This window comes from Pyxicephalus adspersus, chromosome 6 (assembly GCF_032062135.1).
Source record: "Pyxicephalus adspersus chromosome 6, UCB_Pads_2.0, whole genome shotgun sequence".
In the NCBI taxonomy this organism is placed as follows: Eukaryota; Metazoa; Chordata; class Amphibia; order Anura; family Pyxicephalidae; genus Pyxicephalus; species Pyxicephalus adspersus.
The window spans coordinates 36,814,842-36,840,085 of NC_092863.1; the positions used below are offsets into that span (position 1 = coordinate 36,814,842).

The window sequence follows — 25,244 nt, forward strand, 5'->3', positions numbered from 1 at the left end:
CTGGTATGACATTGTAATACAAATTTTTCCATGGTTTCTTGGGTATATATATACCCAACCTTCATTCACACTGTGCCAAGGGTCCCAGTGAGTTTTCAAAGGCCTTTAGGGCAGAATTTACAAAAACATTAAAGAAGCCATCATGAGGGCAGCCTAGGAGAAGATGGTCCAGTGGACCTTGATGTAGCCTACTTCATTCTCACTTTTCAGCCTTTTATGCAGGTATTCCCACTCTCCACTGTGTTTGGTCCTGTGGCTTAGTGAGGCCCATATGGTTTCTAAGAGAAATAATATTGGAAATGTTCTCTATGTGTTTGGTCCCCTACCATGCAAGCTTTGCCATCTTTGCTTACTAGATTTCTGTAAAGTACTAGGATTGCACGCCTGTAGTTATCTCTTCGTTTCTTCTGACACTGTTTATTGTATTTTGTTTTGATCTATGTCATGTTCATTTCTTTCTCTAAATAATGTTATAAAAAGATAATGATGGTATGAGTTAAAATCATTAAACAAATCAAATTTAAATACCTTACATATATAGCATATAGGTGCAAGGGGTGTGAGAACATTAGAGCTCAAAATTATTGATGCTTAACACCCTTATATCTTCTAGCACACTTTTGCATAGAACACATTGTCTGGTAATGCAATATGCAAACCAATTTTTGCCAACATTTACTAGATGTTTTTGAAGGTGTATAGAACTGTGCAGAGAGTTAACCTAGAGTTTTTAAACATTGCCCAAGCTGACCAAAACTTAAAGAAACCTAGGCTACAAATTTGTGATAAACACAATGTTAATATGAGGAAAGGGCTACTCTATTACCTGAGTTTAACCCTGTCTCAGTGTGAATGTCCCCATCTTGGTAGAGGCAAGGCTTTCCTTCCTCTCTTTTCTAGCAAGGAGAACACTATGGATCTTATTGGTGACATCACTAAATCTTGTTCCAAACCTCCTAAGACTAGTAGCAGCACAGTGTTACTCTCACTCGCACTGCAGATACACAACTATAAGGCTGCAGGCACATGAACTTATGCTATAGGCACTCTTACATATCACAAAGATCACAATTAACTTTCAGAAAGGATTCAAGACAATGGTAAATTTATCAGGGTAGCGCTTAACCACAATTACCATTTCTAAAGGTTCCCTGTGACATGAAATTTGAAATTGACGTGTTAAGGTTTACTTAAAAATAATAGAGTTTGGCGTGAGTTTTCCTTTATATTTTAGATTCTTAGGTGATAGGTGTGTGCTTTGTTCCTGTATTTAGCTTGTATATAGGACTTATCATAGATGGCTTTTTTTTGCTTTTTTTTATTTTATTTTTTTAATTGTTTTATTAAACAATTTTTTAATCCTACAAATATAAACACAGAAACAGAAAATTGGAAAATAAATAAAAACATACAAAAAGAATATCCATTCAAAGTAGCATATGGATTTACTCCAAAAGTAGTAATCATATATCAAAAAAAATGTGAATACGTATCAGTGAGATAGCCAAGTAGTCTGTAAAAACTGTCTGTATAAGTTTGCCCTACGAATATAAAAAACAGCAAAATATTATGAAGCTAGGATACAATAGTTCCAGAACAGCGGTCCCCAAATTTTGGTGGTCTGTGGCTTTGGTCTGGGTGCTTTCCGCTGTACCCCGCTGGGAGGGTGCACCAACCAGAGCCGCGGACCATGCCCACCGTATGGATGACGTCACTATGACGCAATTTTGAGTGACACCCGGCTCACTGCGCATGTGCGGTCTGGAGCCGGTAAATTTAGTGGTCTGTGGGTCCGAGGCCCAAAGTTGGGAACCATTGTTCTAGAAGATCTGGATCAGGATACATCTGGGTCTACATTTTGTCTTAATGAATGCTCTGAAGGCAAGGCTAATCACAACATTACTTCTAGTGGTGCGGGTAAGCATTAAAAAAAAGAGGAGTCATGGGGGGGGGGGGAGTAAAGTTGAGGCAGGTGGAGAGGTTGAGACTGAGTAAATGTTAAAGCAGTGTCTGTGAGTAAGCATCCCAGATCTCCCACAATCGTTCAAATTGATCTCAATTAGAGCAGTTAGGTACTTCATTAGGCAAACATCCTAGAGCTGCCAACAGGATGTGGAATAGGAGTTTACAAGTGAATTTAGGAAGGGCCGTGAAAGGCAGTCCTAAGAGATGAGTGAAAGGATCTAAGGTTATCTGTTGCTGGGAAACGCTTGAAGAGTGAAGAGTGAAATGCTTGACTCTTTTCCAGCAGTCTTGGATGATATGGCAGAATCAAAAAATATGTTCCAGAGTACCCGTGTGCTCCACAGCGCCAACAAATTGGGTCAGCGCTAGGTAACAATCGATGAAGCACATCTGGAGTATGGTACCCTCGAAAAATTATTTTATATAAATTTTCCTTATGAATATATATATATATATATATATATATGAATATAAATCTATATATATGAATATATATATGAATATATATGAATATATATATATATATATATATATATATGAATATATATATATATATATATACACATACACAATACAGCCTGTATCGATCAAATGTTCGTTCATCGCGCATGCTCAGAACATGCACGATCACTGAACGACTGTACACACGATAGATGGTCAACGATCGTCGTCCAATACGATCCGCCGGTCCGGTCGTTCATTTCCAATGACTATCCTCGTTCGTCGGCGTCGTTGGTTACTTTTTTTACAAACGATTTTTGGCCAATCGGTCGTTCGTCGTTCATTTCCAACGATAAAAATTGGACGTGTGTACGCAGCTTTAGAGTATGGAACATCTGCACATATCCTTTCGAAAAGAGTGTTATCAGAAAACCTGGAGGACTGATGGAGGGAAGAAACATAATGTCTAATCTGTAGATAGGCATAAAATGATTGGGGAAACTCAAATTTATTCCGGAGCCCAGACAAGAGCAATCGTTTCTCTACTGGGTGTAATATATGTCTGATGTCTTTCCCTCCAAGGTTTCAGCATAGTTCTCGAAAGGCTGTCGGGTATCTGCAGGGTGTAAATGATAGAAGTCAGTACTGATGCAGTAGAAGAAAGGTTATACCTGCCTTTACAGGTTCGAGAGGTGTACCTCATAAACAACATGGGTCAGAGGAAATCCTTGTCTGCAAGTAGCAGGGATGAGCTCCATAACATAACATTGGGGTGAATGGGAGCAATCCATTTCTCCTCTAGTTCTCTACATACACTGGTTGGTGTGAGTGAGGCCCATGAGGGTAAATACCAGAGATGACCTGCCACGTAATATTTGCACAGATCTGGGGCCCATAATCCTTCAAGAGTCCTGGGAGTACATAAGATGTGCTTAGCTAGTCTGTGCTGCTTGTACGCCCAAATAAAATTAAAATAAAATCTGTATCTTTTTTTTGGCTTGCATTGGTACCCTTACTGGGGGAGTTTTAAACAAATAAAGCAGTTTGGGGAGAAGCATCATTTCTACTGATGTTATCCACCCTAGTAATGATAAGGAGTGGTTCTTTCATCTGCTCAGAAGGAGGAGAGTCTGATGTTCTTGAAACATTGGTGGAAAATTGTATACTGAGTAGATAGATGTGTAGATGAGTAGATAGATGTGATCTGAGTCCCCAAGTAGCAAATAGAGTGTTCCCTCAACATAAAAGGGTAGGTGTCCCGCAATGCGGAAAGCTGCAAAAGGGGGATATGCAAAGATAGGGCTTCAAATTTTGTTGAATTTACTTTATATCCCAAAATCTCGCTATAAGTGCGGAGCTCACTCCATAGGTTTGGGAGGGAAGTATTTGGCTTGAGTTAAAGAATAGAGGACGTCGTTTGCATACAGTGATATTTTATAGGATGACCCCGTACTGGTACTCCCTTAATATTGGGATTGGCCCTAATAGTAGCTGCTAGAGTCTCAATGCACAGGGCAAAAAGCAGGGGGGACAGAGGGCAACCTTGTTGTGTTTCATTTTTTATGGGGAAAATGGTGGATGAGGCGTGTGGCAGTTTGACTGAGGCCGTAAAGGCCTCCCAGAGCATGGAGGTATGAGTCCTTGTTGTCTTTAAAATATTGTTGTATGCCAGTAGTTATGGCTGATTTGGTGCCTTCATTTTTAAGGAGGAAGTCATTCATTCTCCAATAGCTAACTCTGACAGTTGTGGGAGAAAAGAGGACATCCAATGTATTCGGGGTGTGGATCTGACCAGATAATGGGAAGAATTGTTTCCCTGTAGGATAGTTGATTCTCTAGTTATCATAAAGTTGGTGGTGTCTAATTAGTTGCCTGAAGGCTTGCAAGTGCTGTAAGCACTTGAGCTGGAGAAGGAGATGTGAAGTTAGTTAGACTGTCCTGTGTTGGGGAGAATGTCAAATTAAAGTCTCCTCCCACTATCAGGATGGTGTGTGTGAATTCCTCCAGAAGGGCCAGCGTCTCATAAAGAAATTGTGTCCAACCAACGTTTGGGGCGTACAAGTTGCACAGAGTGGAGAAAGACAGGAACTGCCTGAAGGGTCCCATGTAGGATAAGAAACCTACCCTCAGGATCTATGGCTGAACTAATTAACCTGAATTTGAACGAGTCAGTCAATAATATAGCCACTCCTGCTCTTTTTTATGGGGGCGAGTTAGCCTTGTAACCCCCCGGGTAAAGCCTGGATGCAAAATTGAAAGAACCTGTATTATCAAAGCGGGTCACTTGCAAAAAGATAACTTCTGCCGATAAACGTTTAAATTCCCTAAGGGCTAGTTTTCTTTTTGTGTTCAAGTTCAGGCCCTTTTTAAGGATAGTATTCTAGTAGCCATAGTGATGGTCAAAGACTTGGGAATAGATAGTAGGCCTCTCTGACAGGACATGGTGTTCAGGTAGGTTAGGCCTAGCCAACTGGTTGGTAGTGGGGAAATCCCCACCTGGGAAGGAAGGAAGAGACAAGGAGGAAAATGGGAAGACCAAGTAGGTGGGGGGACATAAATAAATATACAACAATAAACGGTAAATAGCACATAATTACTTTTTTGCGACCAAGGAGTGCCTGTCACCTGTCCGTCCCCAGTGATCCCATTGGGGATCTGTGGAACAACATCGCCGGGCAGGTGTACATCCATTTCACGGTGGGCGAGGAGCCTAAGAGGTGCCGAAGGAATTCCCATACATCATGAAACACATTGAAGGCATCTTTGGTCAGCCCTGGCTACCATTCCATGTTTCAGTGCTGCAGGGAGATCTCCTACCCCACAGAGCCTAAGCAGAGGCTGTGCAAGACCCCCCCTCCCTCGAACTCAGAGCTTGGATCGCATCCTAGGTGGGGCTGCAGATGTGGGGGGTCCTCTGGTTCCCATCCTGGAAGCTTAGGCCATTCTATTCCCAAGTCTCTGCAAAAAGGGGTGAGGTCCTCTGGATAATGTAGTTTCACTAATTTTGGCATGCTAAGAGGCTAAATGGAAAACCCCATCTATAGGGGATATGATTGTCCCTGAGTATTGTCAGGAGAGGTTGCAGTAGGCGTCCTTGCTCTAAGGTATGCCAAGATAAATCTTGGTAAAGCTGCAGAGGAGCACCATCAAATTCTAGGTTCCGCATGTTCCTATTTGTCTTTCAGATCAACGTCATCAAGATGACACAGGACATCTTGTGGCCTGGAGGCCGTGGCAGGTTGTCTCGAAGCTCGGTAGGCCACGTTAATTTGAATTCCCTAAGAGAGACGTCCCAGGTATAGCTTTAGATCAGAATTTTGGGTGGCTTCCGGTAGACCCAGAACTCTAACATTATTCCTATGGCACTTGTTGTCCTGGTCTTCTAGATGTCGGCAGAGGTCTCAGAGTTTGTGGTTGTATTCCTGTGATTTATGTGCAAGAGTATCTATATCACCTTCAGCTTGTTGGAAATTCTTGTCAAGATCATCCACTCTACTCGCCAAGGGTTTTAAATCAGTGCATAGGGACCCAATTTCAGAGCAGCATGTCGCCTGAACACCTGCAACCAAATGCAGATCCCCCTGATTATATAGCCTGAGGGGTCCAAAGTCCCTAAGACCATGGGGGGACCCACTGAAGCTGGAGTGCTGAGCTGTATGAAGGATCCAGCAGGAGAGGGGGCCACCATGGTATGCTGGGAACAGCCAGGAGTAGGGGATCCTTGAGAGATTTGAGTCGGGCCACCCTTTGTAGAGAAGGCTGCCATGTTTGAAGGCCACTGGTAACATGTCACCCAGAGGGGTACTCTGGTGAGCTGGGGACTGAGGAAGATTCCTGTTAAGGGGTACATCAGGGGAAGAGGAGCCCTCTGAAAAAGAGGAAGGACTCACCCATGTGTCTCCAAAGGACCCTGGAGTCTCTTACGGCATTGCAGGGAAAGCCAGTCGTGGTGGTATTGATAGGTGACAGCTGCTGTATGAGGTCTCATTGTCAGCGTGTCCAATTTCTCTGTCACCCACGTGTGTGGAGTGGGAGAAGGAACCAGCGCCATCTTGGTAGCAGGGGAGAAAGCAATTTGCATCTTGGTAGCAGGGGAGAAAGAGATTCCGCAATATAAGCCTGAATCGCAGGCTGAGCCGAGCTGAGCTGGGATGCTGGGGTGGGGGGAAGCTTCCCCACTTTAGTCTTCTTTGCCTTGCCCGTGTTCACTGTGGAAAGTGTCTGTAGACAGAGCTCAGTATTTAGGCGGCCATCTTCTGAGCCCGCCAAGCTACACCCCAACTTTTTTTTTTATTTTTAATGTTGTTTTCTATTTTTATTGAGACAACCCAGAGGAGGGCTACAAAGAAACAAACAAGTCATATAAAACTTATGAGCTGAAAAATTACAAAGAAACAATGGTTAAATCAGTTTTTAACACTAGATGAAATTCTTCCATAGAAAATTCTACAAACTTTTAAACTATGACCTAAGCAGGACTGTAAAACTATACTTATGGTATGCAATAAAAAATACAGTTTTTAGTAAATAGGATGTCTCTAAAAAGAGAAAATCAAAAAGGAAGATGAGGGGGAAGGATACCTTCTGAATCGACAGTACATGGTTGGAGGTGGAATAGTTTGTCTGTTCTAGACTTCAGCACAGCACAGTGGGGTATTGGTAAAGTAAGTCTAATAAAACCAAGTGTATTTGAATATTTCTGCTCTCAGTGGAGTCACTGGTTAAAGTGGGTCTAATATTACATTTTTGTACATTATATAAAAGAGTGGCTATAATAAAAAAAATGTTTTTTTAACTTACCGGTATTTTTTTAAATTGGAAGAGGAGGACCCTTTTATCTTCACTGCCGCTGCTTCCAGGGATACATACATCATGTATCCCAGGAGGCTGCGGGCTGCTAAAAAAAGTGTACATTTACAGGAAAATGCATCACCTGATGTCGCGCCCGGGGTCCAGCCTGCATTGGGAAGAAGAAGGAAGACGGGACAGCGCAGGACTGATTGGATCAGGAACGCAAAGGAATCAATGGCTTTCCACCTGTCTTTAAAGGTAAGTGTCATTTCAACTTTCAGTGGGGTTGATCATTTCTGGTCCAGGATTCAAAACATTTGCTAGCACATAGCAAATTACTTTGAAGAAATCCATTCCAGGTTTGCTGGATCACCCAGCTTCGGTGATGAAACTATATCCTCTCCAGCCTTGAAGAGCTATAATAACTTAGGCCCACTGTGTGTGGAGAAAGGTCTGGAAAGAGGTAAGGGTTCCATCAAAGTCAATGAGCGCCTTATTCCAAGCCTGTCTGAATTAATTGTTCTGAAGTGATAAAGCAGCTTGGATAGCCTACGAAACATCTTCAACATCACAAAAAATAAGTCTAGTTGAATGGGAGAAAGGTTTTTATTGTTTGTTATGCGAGATGGTAATTCCACTTTAAAGCCTTCAGTTAAAACGCTGGTATAGTGGTTTCACAAAAGAAAACTGTCACAGTATCTATTAGCTGTGTTTGCTTCTATTTCTATGTTGCACTGGGGCCTGCTTTACATCATGCTATAAATATACAAAGTTTATCTGCATCAAGGTAAGAAATGTAACCCTCAAACAAAAACATTGTACATGGCACAGATATGCACTTGACCTCTAGAATCCATCTAAACAACTAGTTCACACATAAGTAGTACTGCTGATGTAAATTACTGTATGTTATTTCAGGATCTGCGATTCTGAGGAAATAATATTTATGTTAGTAATATTTCACATCTTCTGCGCAGGGATGATTGAACTTTGGTCTATGATATATCTGTGTTTCCAATATAAGTACCAATGGGATATCATGAACCAGTGCTGTTGGGGCCAACAGACTTTTACTAGTTGCCTTAAATAACTGGAAATATTTCTCCCTTCTGTATCCATTGCTTGTAGCTGTTATGTCAGAGTGCCTGCCAGGCACATCTTTAGAGTTCAAATACCAGTTTAAACCATGAATGCTTCCTAACCTGGAGACCAGCGGCTTGACAGGCCAATCACACATTAGCCTGAGCCTGGGCTGCGTGAATGTGCTGCAGGCAATCTAACTTCACAGCTCCAAGGACTGAGCATACAATGCACTGGATTCTAAAAGACTCAAGTAACAGTAAATGCAGCTCCTTTACTGTATTAAATTCTGACATAGAAACTGAGTGAGTAGAAAATGAAGGTTCCTAATTTCTGACGAATTTGTTAAAGATTATAATACATTTTAAAGGGTAGCACTACTTGTACACATATTAATGCTTTAATTTAAACTTTTAGGCTTTCTGAAGTAGATTTAAATGTAAGCACACTGGAACTATTGTTTAATTTATATATTGCAAATATGAAAGAACATGTAAAATAGTGAAATATGTATTAGGACACATTAACATAAACGCTCCCATTTACAGCTGGGAAAGATCATTTTGTATACACTTTTAAACAACTGTCATAAAACTACCTAACTGTGTATATGTATAAAGGGCAGATCAGAGCCAGGAATGAACAAAGGACAGGTTGACCCAATGTTTGTTCATTGTCTCATTTGTTTATTGTCTAATTAGGGCATCTGTACAGGGAAATATAGGTTAGTGTTCAAAGAAAGCTTCTTCGTTCTTATCTTCCTTTATATGTGACCTGTGGTCAGACTATGGGCATTAAAGTATTTACATTTTCATAACAATCACTTTTCATAACAATAATCACATTTCATAACAACGTAGCTGCTGGTACTACAGAGCAAATCCTAATTTTGTTATTTCCACGTATTGCAATTTTTAATACAGAAACAAACAAAAGCACAAACACAAGGGTAATTATATCTGAAAGTGTAAATTTAACAGTGTACAATAAACCTAACCAACATAGAAAATTAGGCCACATGACTGAAGGTCTGGAGGAGGCCCAAGGTATTAGGAGATAAACAGTCTGCTTTTTGGTAGAGAGGAACCAATAATTAATAAACAACCAGTAAATGACAAATAGGCCTCTTGGGATGCATATGTAAACCTACTGGATCTTAGTAATAAGGAGAACAAGATGGATTGGTTAGTGGTTGACTAGGTCAATGAAATGGCCACCTATGTGAGTAAAAAAAACACTTAGACTAGAAAAGAAAAAGAGAGATGAGAATAGGCCTTGTAAAGTGGGTAAATGGAAGGAAAAAGTATAACTTCTAAAAAGTATACCAGAAACAAGGCGGTGAGGGACAGGGGTGTTCATTAAAGGTCCGCAAGGAAGGGGGGATAGAAAGTGAAACAAACACTACTACGCCAGAAACCAAGAAAAAGTGATCATGGAAGCAAAGCTTGAAACTGTGGAAACCTAAAAAGTATCTAAGCTGATCAAGTGGGAAGATAGGGTTCGATTGATTGTCATTATATGCCACTAGCTGTTCCATATGTTAAATGTTTTCCTGTTCCAACAGCTGTTCTCAAGGTGGTGGAACGCTAAGGATGTCTAGGAATGAACATTCTGGCCACCATCAGGAAATGCCATAGGTTGTCTGCCATTGTGGATTTTAATGGTGTCTGGGATCGTAAGGAGGAGGATGATGGAGGTCATGTTGGGGATTAAAGTATTATTGAATGCACTAAAAGTCATATAACTGAAAAAAGATAGGGCACTCCCACCAGATATTGGTCACAGTAGTATAACAATACCAGTGAGTAAAATCTATATTTTGACTGTGCTTCTGTGCTACAGGTTAAGAAAAAGCATTTGTTTGCCCAATATTTAGCAGGGAGGGTGACACCAAGTTCCCAATCCCAATGTTGTATGTACATGGGAGGGTCCAAATGGGATTCCCTAAGGAGGAAGAACTGATACAACATGCTAAGGGTGGTCCCATTGATGTAGGAGATCCTCAAAAGATGTGCATGCCCTTATAAGGAGATGCATATTAGAAAAAACACAAATAAAGATGGTTGACAGTATTAGAACCACAAGATTACTTTGAAGAACCCTCTCTACTTGGGAATGGTCAGTCATGTTCCAAGACAGAAAATGAAGTACTGGAGGAAAGGCTTTTCTAACAAAGAAAACATCAACTAGTCAGTCCAACAGTAAGGTCTGTTCATAAAAGATAAAATCAGGCAAGCCAGGCTTAAGCCTAGTCAAAGTACCATATAATATTCAAGGGAATAATAGGAATTTTATCAGATTTGGGGAGATCAATCTGAACCTTCTGGAGTAAAAGGAGGTAGTTGAGGAACAATTGTGAAAGATCACAGGGAAGTAGAGGCATTAGAGTGCACTGTGCTAAAGCGAGACATTTAGATGCTCACTTTTGTGAAGGTTAACTTTAAACCACTTGAGGGAACTCAAAATCCTGGGTTCACAAAGAATGGAGGGAATGGATATGTGGGGGGGAGTGATGTATAGCAAAAGGTTATCTGCAAAAAGTGAGATTTTTTAATGGTTGCCACAAATACTCAGGTCATTTACATCAGGGTTGTTGCCTGAAGATATTGCAAGATGTTCCATAGCAAAAGCATATAAAAGGGAAGTGAGGGGACAACCTTGTCAGGTGACATTGGAAATTAGCATTTATAGGCTGCAGTTACCAAATTGTTGACAGTTACCAACCACTGATTGGCTGTTACCCCAAATTCTCTGAGGTGCAGAGGTGGGTTTCACAGGAATTTTTCAGGAATTTGGCAATCAATTGTTTCTGTAATGTATGTCCACACATGTCTTTGTCTAAAAGAGGGAAATATTTAACCAGATGATACAGAGAAAACTACAAAAACTTAAATAAGTGATGGTCTCAGGACAGAAAATACATTTGGCAAGAGGAGCAGAAAGCCTGGACCACCCAGCAAAAACATGTAGTTGAGCAATAGAAACTGCATCACTTGACTGACATTTTGTGAAGCAGGCTTTGAAGTTTAAAACTGAGGCACTTGTCACTGAATTCCAAATGATCTCAGAACTCCTAAGCTGATGTTATCGATACAAGCCCAACGCCAAAGCCTGTTTGTTGACCTAGGCCCTATAAGAAACTGCAGTCTGACAAATAAGCCTGTTAACATATAATATAAAACAAATTTACACAATGCCAAAAACTATTTAATATATTTTTATCTATAGAGGTTGCATATTTACCTAGGTCAGGGGTCAGCAACCTTTACTATCAAAAGAGCCATTTTGCCTCCTCTTCCACTAAAGAAAAATAGTCTGGAGCCGCAAAACATAACACAGTTTATAAACTTTTAAAAGTTTTAATATTTTTTTAATTTTACCTGTTACAACAAGTGTGCATGTGTAGGCCTTCTTTGAAATAAATTAAACACTGAACTATGCCCCCAGAAGCCTCCAGCTTCTAACGTATCATCCTGTTACATTAGAAGCTGGAGGCTTCTAACGTAACAGGGTAGATTTTTTTGATGGGCAAAGTTCTTTATGTTCTGACGATGCCTTAGCGATGAAATTTTAAGGGGTGTTAGCCACAGGTGTCCCTCATTTGCAGCTTTAATTTTGTTCACCTGTACCCCCCAATCTTGAGTAATTGGGGTTCAGGTGCTAGAAGCCTCCAGCAATGTGTAACAGGGTAGATTATTTTGATGGGCAGGGTTCTTTATTTTCTGACGATGCCTTAGCGATTCAATTGTAGGTGGTGTTAGCCATAAGTGTCCCCCACTTCCCCCACCTCTATTTTGGTCACCTGTACCGCCTCCCCCTCATTCCAGAGAAATTGGGGTTCAGATGCTAGATGCTTCCAGCAATGTGTAACTGGGTAGATTTTTTTGATAGGCAGAGTTTTTATGAATTTTTAGGAGGTGTTAGCCGCTGGTGTCCCGTACTTGCACCTCAAATTTTTTTCACCTGTACCCCCGTTTCCAGATAAATTGGGGTTTAGGTGCTAGAAGCCTCCAACAATGTGTAATAGGGTAGGGGTTTTTTGATGGGTGGAGTTTTTAGGAGGTGTTAGCCACAGGTGTCCCCCACTTGCACCTCTAATTTTGTTCACCTGTACCCCCTTCCTGTTCCAGAGAAATTGGGGTTCAGGTGCCTCCAGCAATGTGTAACGGTACATTTTTTTGATGGGCAGAGTTTTTTATGTTCTGATGATAGCCTAACAATTAAATTTTAGGGGGTGTTAGTCACAGGTGTCCCCCACTTGCACCTACATTTTTGGTTTTGTACATCTCCCCATTCCAGAGGAATTGGGGTTCAAAGGAGGGGGATGTCATTGTACACACCCATTTGTACACGCCCCGTGGTAGATTTATTTCACTGGTAGATTTTTTTCATTAGAACACAGGATAGGGAATCCCCCTCCTCCGCAGTGTCTTGGAAGGAAGGGGATCCCCCATCAGAGATCTCCCCGTGGCAGCCGAAGGGAGCCACAACAAGGAGGCTGAAGAGCCGCATGCGGCTCCGGAGCCGCAGGTTGCAGACCCCTGACCTAGGTTAAAGGAGGTTGAGTGCTGCCTCCTTTTACATATTTAATACAGCATCCTCCTAATAAAACTGCATATTTTGACCTGCGACTATTACCTAAAGAACGCATTGTGGTGCTAGGCATGTTATAATATTAGATAACCCCCTCTTTTTAGCAGTGCATGCATGGACAAATCACATATAGACAAGTGCATGTATGGACAAATCCACATAACAAGATAAGCTTTACCATGCTGTATGCTCAGAATACAGGACTGTGAATGTGGCATACGGATGCTGTGTAAGTTTTTACTACATTGGCTTGGTTTTCTGGTATGCTGAATACATGCAAGCGAATCCCTTAATATTTAACCCTCAGAACCTACAAGAGGAATCACTAATATTGAATTTATATTCATATTTTACTGGCTATTATCTTCAACAATAATGATAATTGCTTACAAAGTGATTAAGTGTACGAGTGTGATGCTTCTCTGCAGTATTTAGAATCCACACACCCCTCCCCCCACCATTCTGCAGGTAAAGGAGACCTGGATAAAAGGTTTCCCGGTATTTAAATATTTTTTTGAAAGATTGCAGGGTTGCCCCACCATGGTATAATGAAACAAAAAAAAAGACAAACCATATGTGGAGTTGCTTCCCATCCAAGGGAGTGAGCTCACTCACAATTCTGCCCAAGAACACTGCCATGAATAAAGAACGATATCAAAATATCCTTCATGAGCAACTTTTATCAACAATTCAAGAACAATTTGGTAATGATCTGTGTATTTTCTAGCATAATGGAGCACCACGTGCAAAAGCGATAATTAGGTGACTTAAAGATCAAATCTAGACCTATGGCTAGAAACTCCCTAGATCCCAATCCCATGTAAACCTGGGGTCAATTCTAAAAACGTAAGTAAACAAGCAGAAGCCCACACATTGCAACTAGCTCCAAGATCTAGCAAGAATGGACCATCTGTCAGGATTTTCCACAAAAGTCATGAAGAAAAAGACTTAACCCCTGTGAATATGTTGACTCTTTGCATACATTTGATGTTTTTGCCAATAAAAGCCTTTAAAACATATGAAATATTTATAAATCTTCAGTATATCGTACAAACATATAAAAAATAGTCCAAGAATGCTGGCAAAATACAAAATTTTTGTCGTTGCCAAAAGTTTTGGCCAAGATGGTAGATTCTTTATGTGATTATCCCTCTACCTTTGCTTTTGCAGAGGAGCAGATTTAAATTCAAAATTTGTGAGAGGTTATATAATAGGTGCCCCTTTCCTTTAAAAATGGAGAAATGAATTCTTTAAAATCTATGTAATAGCAAAGATGCCAGCCACCTCCCCCCATGAAGATATATATGTTTGTTAGTTATACATACAAACATGTTTTTTATATATTTAACTCAATTTGAAAATATCTTTTTAAAGTAAAAATATGATTTACTTTTACCTTACCTTGTTCACCAAAAAGGAACTATAAAGATTATGTCTTTAAATCTAATTTCACAATTAAACAAAAAATTCTTTGAATTATTTTTATGGTTCTACATGATAGTTGTTATTATACAAGCACAAAGTGTTTACAGTTGAAGAGAGTTTAGCACTAACACAGGCTGCTTCAAGAATCCACACAGAATGTCATGTACATGTGTTATGGCTTAGACACTGTAGACAGAATATTCTCCACTATACTCGTAATCAGGATTTATAAAGAAAACAGGTACAGGTCTTGTGGTATCATATTCTTTCCAAATAAAGCAAAACAATGCTCCCAGGCCTTACCATCCATATCCAGTCTCTGTATAATGACCTCCAGTTCCACTTCATTGGGCATGTACCCCAGAGACCTCATTGCGGTGCCCAACTCCTGTTTGGAGATGAATCCATTTCCGTCCCGATCAAACACCTTGAAGGCTTCTCGAATCTCTGTGTAGACAGACAAAGAAGAATAACTATTCCCAAGGCATGTTCATAAAGAACCTCATGCTAGAAAGATTTATCTACTTCTTTCAACACTAAATGCAATTGATTACTGTTTAAAGTAAAAATCCCATATTTGTGAAATTTTCTTATGCACAGTAAATATAAACTGTACACCTGTACAATTGTAGAACTAATTGTTTTACGCTATTCCTAATTCCAGCATATAAACAGAGAAACTGTAAACATATTTGAGGTGAAAACCACTTGTTTAACAATAGATCAGCTTTTGTGGTCTAAAACATTACACAGTGCTCACTTAAAGATTTTCATCTGTTCATACTATAAATATTTACAGCTAGCTTTTTGTTTACATAATAGACTTTTTATGTATTGAAGCCCTCACAAACGTATTACTGACTGATTAGTAGTATACTGTATTTAATAAGGGGAATTCTTTGACATAGATTTTCTTCCTTTTTTTACTCTTTCCTGGCAAAATTAATTTGGCCCTCAGTTGAATTCTCAGTTGGATTAAGGTCCGTGAGTTAAGAGACTATTTTAGGATATCCAGTTTCTTGATTTCCAACCAGTCCAAGGAGACTTGGTCAGTCATTATCCTGCTGAAAGGTAATCATTAAAAACTAAAATTGGTTTCTTGATTGGCCTTGTATCGGCCCCCATATTGTTACCAACCATTTACTGTTAATAAAAATTGTCACCATCATTCTTCACTTGACATTCTGTGGGTAAAGAGGAGTGTTAACTTTTTATGGGACACAGAATTTTTCTCTGGTCTTACTAGACCAAGGAACTATTTCAAAATGCCTAATGTATTTTTTCACAAGCATCCAGTGGACTTTAAATGGAATTTAATTTTGTTTTTTCTTCCAACAATGGTCTTCTGATTTTCTGTATAATCTGTCTTTTTTAGTTTTCAAAAAAAATTTTTCCAACAAATATGACAGTAAGTACAAAATTGCAATAAAACAGAGTATTTCGATTCATGTACAAATACAAAAGCAAAGGGAAAAAGGAGGATAATCATACATTACAAAATAAATAAAACCTTACAGAAATATTTGGTATGGAAACGAAGAGGTAGAGAAAAAGGGGAAAGAGAGGAAAGAGAAAGAGCAAAGAAACGGAAGGAAGAAAGAAGAAGGAGAAAAGAAGAAGACAGAAGAAGAAGATAGATCAATTCAGTAGCATAACCTTGAGAATATTTGCATGCATAGTAAACTCGAGTAATAGTACCATTGTGCCCAGTATAAATTCCAGAACCATGGTATTGCAACGTGTTGTATTGTATTGTGGAGAGGATCCCCTATTTTAAAAAATACCAATTAGTATGTTATATTAGGTAATGTTATATTAAAATGGATAATATACAGTGTTCTTCTCCTACCACAATGCCTTTAATATTGGAGTTCTGATTATAGCTGTAGCAAAATGCTCTATCACAAGAATATATAGCATAGGGGATAATGGACAGCCTTTTCTGGTGCCGTTGTGTATCCCAAAGGATTCCGATAATAAACTATTAGCTCGGACCCGTGCTGATGGGCCTGCATATAAGGCCTGGATCCTTTCCAACATAATGGGACCCAGCCCAAGTTGGATTAATGTTTCCTATAGGAATACCCAATTAATGTGATCAAATGCCCTTTTGGCGTCTATCGACAAAAGACAAGTAGGTGTACCAGAATTCTGAGCCCAATTGTTAAGGGAAGTGGTTTTCAATACATTATCTCTAGTTTCCCTTCCAGTCACAAAACCTGCCTGGTCCAAACGATCATCCTGTTTGCCAAAAGTTTGGAGTATATTTTAGTATCCAAATTAGTAAGCAAGATGGGTTGATAGCTTCCACAGATTGTATGATCTCGACCAGGTTTAGGCAAAATTGTAACATGAGCCTCCAATTACTGGATAGGGAACCCCGAGGAAGAAGAAATCGCATTAAACACACATACTATGAAAAGCGATATAGTATCCTGAAATACTTTATAGAATCTTGGTGTAAACCCATCCGGCCCTGAACTCCTTCCTGGTACCAGAGGAGAAATACAGTGCTGAAGTTCTATATCAGTGAAGGGAGCATCAAGACCCTGGCTATCAGCATTTGAAAGGGTAGGTAGAGAAGTGTGTTGTATATATTTGCATACTTTAGATCTAAGGCGAATAATTTCCCTTTTAAACAGTACAGGTCCAAGTAGAATTCCTGAAAGGAAGACACAACCTCTGTTGGGTGGTGAGATAGCCGCCCTGAGCTTGTGCGGATACAGAGGATTGGAGTACCTGTTAATCTTGGATGCAGGGCCTTTGCCAATAATTTCCCCGGCTTATCACCATGTTGGAAAAATAATCATCCAGTCTTGTCTCGAAGTTTAAGAGAGAATTCGTCTAGTAGTGGGATAAAACTAGTAAAGTATCTACAACTGGCTTTTGTTTATGGGAGGACTCTATAGAGGCTATAGTTTTGAGTAACTCTACTATGCCCTTAGATTTATTCTTTTTAAGTCTTGAGGCAAATTGGATCAGGTGGGTAGAGTCAGTACAATGATCATTTGTAAATACAAATACACATACCGTGTCAGATAATAAATTATCATAAAGCTTATATGTAAAGGAAGTGCGAGGCATATCAGAAATTTCCAAAGACAGAAAAATCGGAGTGTGATCCGACCACAAAAAGTTGCCGATGGAGGTATCATGAGGCAGGAGTAAGACATGGTGGGACACCAAAAACATATCTAATCCATGATAAGAGTTGTGAGCGGGAGAAAAAACCCTGTCGCTTTAGCTATTAAGTATTGGGTGAGAGCCTTTTTCAATTGGGCAGTTTTGCTTCTGGGGTAGAAGCTACCTCTAGAGGAAGAATCCATCAATGGGTCCATCAAAAAATTAAAATTCCTCCTAGAATCAATTGGCCTGTTTTAAAACTCATCAGTTTGTGTAATATATCTATTCCGAGGGAGGTTGGATTCTGGTTTGGTAGATATACGTTTGCCACAGTGTAACTTTTACCATATAGGGTCACCTTCAAATGAAATTTCCTCTATGGGTCTATTTGTTGATCTTATATCTGGTTACGAATCAATTTATGAAAACCAATAGATACTCCCCTGGATTTAGAATCTGCACTAGTACTGTGAAACCTTTGAGGAAAATAGTGGTTACACATTTTTGGTACATGTCCTAGGCGGTAATGGGTCTCTTGTACAAATAAGATATCCATACCATATAATATTTGAGAACGTTTACTAGGTACATTATATCCTCTCACATTATAGGAGCAAAATGTTAAAGGTGCCATTTGTGGGTTTGGTTGCTACTGATAATGAGAAGCGCTAATAAAAAAGAATAAGGAAGGATATGGAGAAAAAACAAGAAAAAATAAAGTAAGATAGATACTTGCTGAGAACTTTTAGTTAAAAGTAATTCACCTAAATAGGTGTACTCAGATTTCTTACTACTGTAAGAGCCCTACGTGGGGACGTGGAGGGCTAGTACCTGTAGAAACAGTAATAATTATACATCTCCGTACAGAGGCGCAGTTACCAAAACTCTAAAAATCCAATAATGACTTAAAAGACATACATAGCAAGTAATAACCAGCCTAAACCAATGAGAATAATGGTCCACATATATATATACGATCATGTCTAGTACTGTAGTGCAAAGGTTATGCATTTATATGAACTATTCAAACCAGAGTAGAGTTTCCCCATACAGAAGATCCCCAATATATAAAAGCAACAAAACAAGACACAGGGCCGTGGTCCAACAAAATCCAGTCAGTTCCGAAATGAGCGATAAAGTGTCTTGCATACACTAATTTGTCCATCTAAGCTCTTTCTTGAGGGAAAGACCATAGATGTAAAAAATATTTACCTGCACAAACCCAGAACAAGCGGTAGAGATGGACCTCTAAAGGAATTGCCAAAGGAAGGAAAACAATATATGCTGGAGATAACCAACGACACCAACAGCTGATGTGGGATCCAGTTGGGGCCCAGATATCCTCTGGTAAATATTTCAATTTATTGACCAATAATTGCATTGTGCCATTGAGGAAGATCAATAGGAGGTAGATCACGTGTAGAAATATTCTTGGGCAGGTCACTGACATCTCTGAATATGAGGGTTTTTCCCTTGAGCCCAAATATGCAGCTGGAATGGGAATCCCCATCTATAGGGAAAGTCTCGTGATTTAAGTGCATCCATTAACGGCTTGAGAGCTCTACGCATGGCTAGCGTATGACATGATAGATCTGATAAAAATGACAATTGTGCCCCATCAAAATCTAGCACTTGCTTGCAGCAAGCTGTTGCTATGATTTTCCTCCTCCACCTAGAAATAATGGACCCAGCAAAGAACATTGGTTGCAGGGGATCGGAGGATCTAGAGCCTAAGGCCCTATGCACTCTGTCAATGAGTATTTCAGAAGATACAGGGCGGTCTAAGAGTAAATTGAACAGACGCCATCAAACCAGGGGTGGTGGTGGCCTCTGGTAAGCCACGGATTCTAATATTGTTCTGTCTGTTGCAGTTTTCCAGATCATCTATAGAACAAAGGCATTTTGTATCTTGTGGGTATGATCCAAAACATGCTCTTCCACTTTAGTAAGACTATGGGAGATAGACATATAAACAGTTTGGAGAGCTGATACCACCGTTTGTGTGGTTTCTAAATTCTGCCTGAGCTCAGCCAGCTCCTGCCTAAATGATGCTTCCAAGCAGCAGGTATGGTTTTCTAGATATGATCTGGTAGGTAGGGAACTTAAAAATGCCCTAATGTTTTTTAGAGCAGCTGAGGATTCTGGCTCATCTGCTGACAGTGGCGAGGCAGGCTCATCGAAATCCTCCTGAGAGTGGTGGGGATGTGGTGAGGTGGTGGAACCGCATGTCTGGCCGCCATGTTAGATTCTTCAGAAGTCTGAAGTCTTCAGAGGTCAGAGGTCTGAGGAAGGTATTCCACGATATCTGTAGGATTTTGCCTCGTAGTAGATGCGCTCGGTAGGGAGCCCTGAAAGATGCGGCTCTACTCGGCAATGTGCAAGCCACGCCCCCGTGCTTCCCATTTTAGTCCTTCATTAAGTGGCCTTTTGGTTTCTTCTCTGACTAATATCCTTGCTACCTCATCACAGAGTTTGAGTAGATGGACTTCTGTGGAGTCTTGGTTGTGCCATAATATTTCCAATTTTTAATGAATTTAACAGCAATCTGAGGGATATTCCAGGTTTATGATTGGCCTTTTTCTCTAACTATCGTTTGTCTTTGTTTTTTGTCCTCAGACCTTATGATTACATTAACGGAATGCATGCCATGTTCTTTAATAAACTTGATGTTGTAGGATTCTGATACTGAATACACTAAATACCTGAATATATTGGGATGTTAGTAAACAAATTATGGATTTTCTGACAGCAATGTTTAGTTCCAGAGCTTATATAAAGGGTTTCACAAAAAGATGGGTGACTGCTTAAAAGTTAACGTTGAAAAACGTCTTTTAGGTTTTTAGTATGAAAATTATTTTTTAAACTTAATTTTTTGTTCATCTTAATGTGGACTTCTTTGTTAGATGAGTTAGATCAGTCAGTGTCAGCAAGGAAGATCACTATGCCACCTGTCCCTTCTTTCTGGACATTACAGCCATATTCAATGAGAAGACAAAAAGATCTCATTTTGACATTTGCCTCCTCCTTCATAAATGCCTGAGAAAGCATTTTCTTATTTTTCCAATAATGATCTAGTGTTTTCATTTTCTACACACATTTTGCAATAGTACAGTATTCTGTGAAACATGCTATCAAAAAAGTTATGATTTTTGCAAGCAGGATCATGGCTACCTCAACACATTTATGTTGCCTGACACACAAAATGCTAGTAACTTTGGAGCTACATTATGTTCGCCTTGGCAGCTCTGCTGGAATGGTACAGATGTATTTACACAGTACACAGGTGTCCTGTGTATCAAAAGGGTTTAACACTTTCATACACAGGGGTCAAAGCACCATGAATGCAACTGAAAAGCATTAGCAGCCTGAAAATTGGTTAGAAGGAAATGTAATGAGGTATTTATATGCTTGGAGATCATTTAAACCTTTCCCTGCATCCCTACTTTCTGGCAAAATCAATATTAACTTTCTTGTGTATGGCCAGCTTTGGAATTAGAGCGGTTCTAGTTACATATAACTGATGATGTTCTATTTGATAGCTATGTCCCTAGGGTCCAGTGTTTTTGGCAATCTATGACTATCCAGCTGTTGTGTATATTGCCATCATAGAAAGCATAAAATATCATATATGAACTTATAGACTGCTTCAAAGAGTTAGGACATCCTTATGATATCAGACTCACAACAAACAAATAGTAAATGTAGGAACCTGCGTGTTATATACTAAATACCACGATAAGTTCTCCATTCAACAATTTCTGTAATAATTTTAACGGCACAGCGTCTGCTTCGTCAGATATAGAAACAGACCATATACCGACAAGAGATATAGATGCATTATAATGCTGTAATTTGAGATGCTTTTGTCTTAAATCCTTTATTTACCTTGTGGAAAAAATTCCTAATTTGTATCTAAAATCAAAACTATGTTTTTCAAGGTTATAGTATAAAATGCTTACCAACCAGTCTTTGCTGTACACTTTTGCCTTCTCCATTTGTCCATTGAGGGGAAATCTTCCACCGGGGTCATGTGTCTAAGTAACAACTGTCTGAGCAAAGATTTCCCTAACTTTAGGGAGATTTATTTTCATTTTCCATAGATTAACCTGGGTGATCCAGCAAACCTGGATTGGATCTGGTCAAAAACAGAAAACATTTGTCAAATGATTTTTTATTAAATCCATTACAGGTTTACTGGATCGACCAGGTTAAGCTATGATAGTCTATCTTCTCCAGTCTTGGGGAGAGTTGATAAATCAGGCCCATTGAGAACTGAAAAAAACAAGAAAGAAATGCACAGGGGTTATCTGAAATAAACAAAAATGGCTTTATGACCCTTTTAACCCATTCATTAAAAATGCATTTTATTTATGTTTTTCTCAAAGCACGTAATGAGCCTGATTGAATAAAGTTTTCCAAGACTGGAGAAGATAGACTATCATGGGAGATCCTGGATGATCCAGCAATCTTGGAATGGATTTCTTAAAAATAATTCAATATTAGTTGGCAAATCTTTTTATTCCAGGTTTGCTGGATCACCCAGGTTCACCCATGATCGTCTATCTTCTCCAGTCTTGGGGAGCTTTAATAAATCTGGCTGTCCACTAACACAGTGATATCAGAAAGATAGCTTTGTTGAAGAAGATTGGATTCCCTTTTTTTTGTTGTTAAAATATTTCTTTCCACCTAGCGGGTTTTCTACAAATTGTACTTTGACCCAGTCATAGCCAGCTCAGTCTCAACCTTTAGGTGCCAGGATAATTAAATGCTTGTATGCGTGGGAGCTCAACTGGGCTGAGGACTCCTGAACCCTGAAGAGAATGGAAAGAAAATGGAAGCACCATCATGGTGCTATAATGTAGAATGTTGTAAATTTATAATGTGGTGTCCATACTTGCACATTATCACAGAAACTGTAAGCAGATGTGAATAGTTTATTTCAAATCAACTGTCATATTTGGGATTTCAGTAAAAATGCCACATACAAAAACATATTATCAGGAAATATACAGTGAAATACAAGGGTAATAGAATTATTTGTGCTAATTACGTAATGTGTAAGATGTAGAATCAGCATTTAAATATAAATGGACAGTAAATGGGGTGAAATGTGAAGTAGTTTCTTTGTTAAGCCAGGTTCCAACATTGCCAATGCATAAGCTTAAATGACACCTGTCCTCTGATAATTTTTACGGGAAAATGAAATAAAAGTATTTTGCTGCAAAATGTATTGAACTGTAACTTCTCAATGTGAGAGAATCTTCAGGGCTACACATACCTATTCCTCAAATCCCGTACCTCATAATTCTGCTGCAGTTTAGCTACAGCAGATCACTGTTACATGTGACAGATATTAATGGTCAAATAGATACCAACAAACCTACAAGGGCTGATACTACGAAGAGATAGAACAAGCATCAGAAAAGATGGACATATTCTTTTAAATGATAGTGCTGCATTTCTGTAAAAAGACTTTGAATCCATCTTTATTGTTACTGCATGAAATAGATATGCATCGTCTCCTCTTTTATTTAAGATATACTCTTAAGGTATGCTCTTTTAAGATACACATAGGCTTGTTTTGTAGGATTGAACCCACTGATGGTCTGCAGATCCCTCACATAAGGTAAAAAATTCTGCATTAAACTTAAAAGCACACATCTGGAATGGGAATCAAACAGAGAAGAGTCACTGCAGAGGTCATATCTCCAGAAGAACCTTGAATGTCATTGATCATACTTTAAAGCATTTATTTTTTGCTTAAAATCTAAAATACGGAACAGTGGAATGATGCAACTGAAATGCATGCTGAATTAAGTAATACTATAAGAAAAAAAAAAAGAAGTGAGGGGAAAGGAGGAGGAAAATCTAGTGGGGAATGACAATCCATGGGGTCATGATTATAACCTTCTGTGTTCGCACTGCGCTTCAGACATGTTTAAATGTACTGCAGTATTGCAGAATTATAGAAGGAAACCCCCATCAAAGCGGTGTGTGAAGAATTAGTGTCAGCACCTGGAGATAAACTGCAGTCACGTGCTATACAGAGGAAAACACTGATTACTCTACACAGGCAGGCTATGTATTCTTCACATCCATATCTGCATACAAAAATCATCAAACATGAAGAAAAGACATCTGGGAAACAGCACAAGTGTGGCTGGCTGCACCACTGTCAGATAGACTTTTTTTTAAACAGGGCAAGCTATATACAAAATATAAGCATGAAATAAACATCCTCCCCTCAGCAGCCAGGACAAAGCATACAAAGTACAAACATATACACATTGCAGCCACTAAAGATACACATGCTGTCTTCACACACTGAATTTACATATACAGCATGTGCATAGAGTATTTAAACACACATAGGCAAGCTCTCACTAAGTTGTCTATTATCATCCCCTAGCTGCCATAGTTGTCATAGTTCCCTTTCTTTGCACTTAAACTGTAGTATACACACACATATATATATATATATATATATATATATATATATATATATATATATATACATAAAAATAAACCTACATAGAGAAAACACTCTACACACATTGTTACAGGCATTGCATTCACACACATCTACACACCGCAGTCTCAGGTCTCCTCATCTCACTCCTTTGTGCCTCATGTTTGAACAAATTGAAAGCCTCAATGAAACCTGAGAGGAATTTTAATAGGGCAGACAATAAAACCCTGTATGTATAAACCAGTATCTATCACATTCTGTACATACCTGTCTACTGTACTGTGCACACTTTCAAGGGCTATACAGTTACAGTATCATTTTTTTTTGATACACTAACTTTCCAAAGACAATTTGATGTACAATGTATTACCTGAACAAGCCACTGCAGTTATCACATAGGTTTGTAAAACTGAAATCTCTACAGCAATATTTTGTCTTTTGTGGGTTTCAAAATGACCACACACGTAAAAGATAAATCTTTCAGCTCTGTGATTGAGATTGTGTAATCACACAATGCCTTAATTTTGGTCCCATCGCGTTCCATGATTAATTAGTTTTGTGGGATTGAATAGAAAAAGCAATTAACTGTTCATTCATGAGGTTGTTGGATAGTTTTTTTCTGTCAAACTACCTCTGCACAATTATTTTCTTGAGATGAATCCTTCTGCAATCACCCAAAAGTTTCATACGTTACAAATACAAAATACAGTGGTAACTCGGTATAAGTCTGCTTTGGAATAAGTGCAACTTGGTATAAATCCTGTTTGGACACGAAAAATTTTGCTTGGTATACAACCTTTGTGCTAGAACTTGCTTGGATCAAAATGAGTCATAACACCGCACGCTACCCTTATTTACTTCTCTCGAGACAAATCCACCACTGCCCATAAGCATCAGTACGCCAGTTGCCACTATTCAGTGAACAACCCGCTCTTTAACTCTCTGTGAATGACATAACATCTCCTCCCTTTTCAGCACCATCCTAGTAGGCACTTGACTATTCTCAGCAAGAAAAAGTGAGTGTAAATTTTCATTTATTTCATCCAATTGCTTTTGTATTTATGTACTTTAGTATTAAGCAGTGTTTAAATTATTACAGGCCCATCAATGAATAATATGCCAATAACAAAAGGATTTTTTTTTCATGGGAATGGATTATCCATTTTCCTTTTAGTTCTTATGGGACAAATTTGTTTGGTATAAGCCTGTTTGGTATACCGTATTTTTTGCCATATAAGACGCACTTTTTCTTCCCCAAAACTGGGGGGGAAAAGTTAGTGCGTCCTATACGACAAATGTGTTAAAAAAAATAATTAAAATATTATACTCACCCGATACCCGATCCTGCGTGTGTCTC

The 25,244-nt window shown here is 39.1% G+C and overlaps 1 protein-coding gene across 1 annotated transcript in view; it reads right to left on the minus strand.

Annotated features, from left to right (window-relative positions):
• Positions 1 to 25,244, minus strand: part of CABP7 (calcium binding protein 7) — a 69,995-nt gene that overhangs the window by 12,805 nt on the left and 31,946 nt on the right. The window contains exon 2 of the mRNA XM_072415287.1: positions 14,599 to 14,742. Coding sequence (XP_072271388.1) covers positions 14,599 to 14,742 — 144 coding nt within the window. The remainder of the gene's footprint in view (positions 1 to 14,598; positions 14,743 to 25,244) is intronic.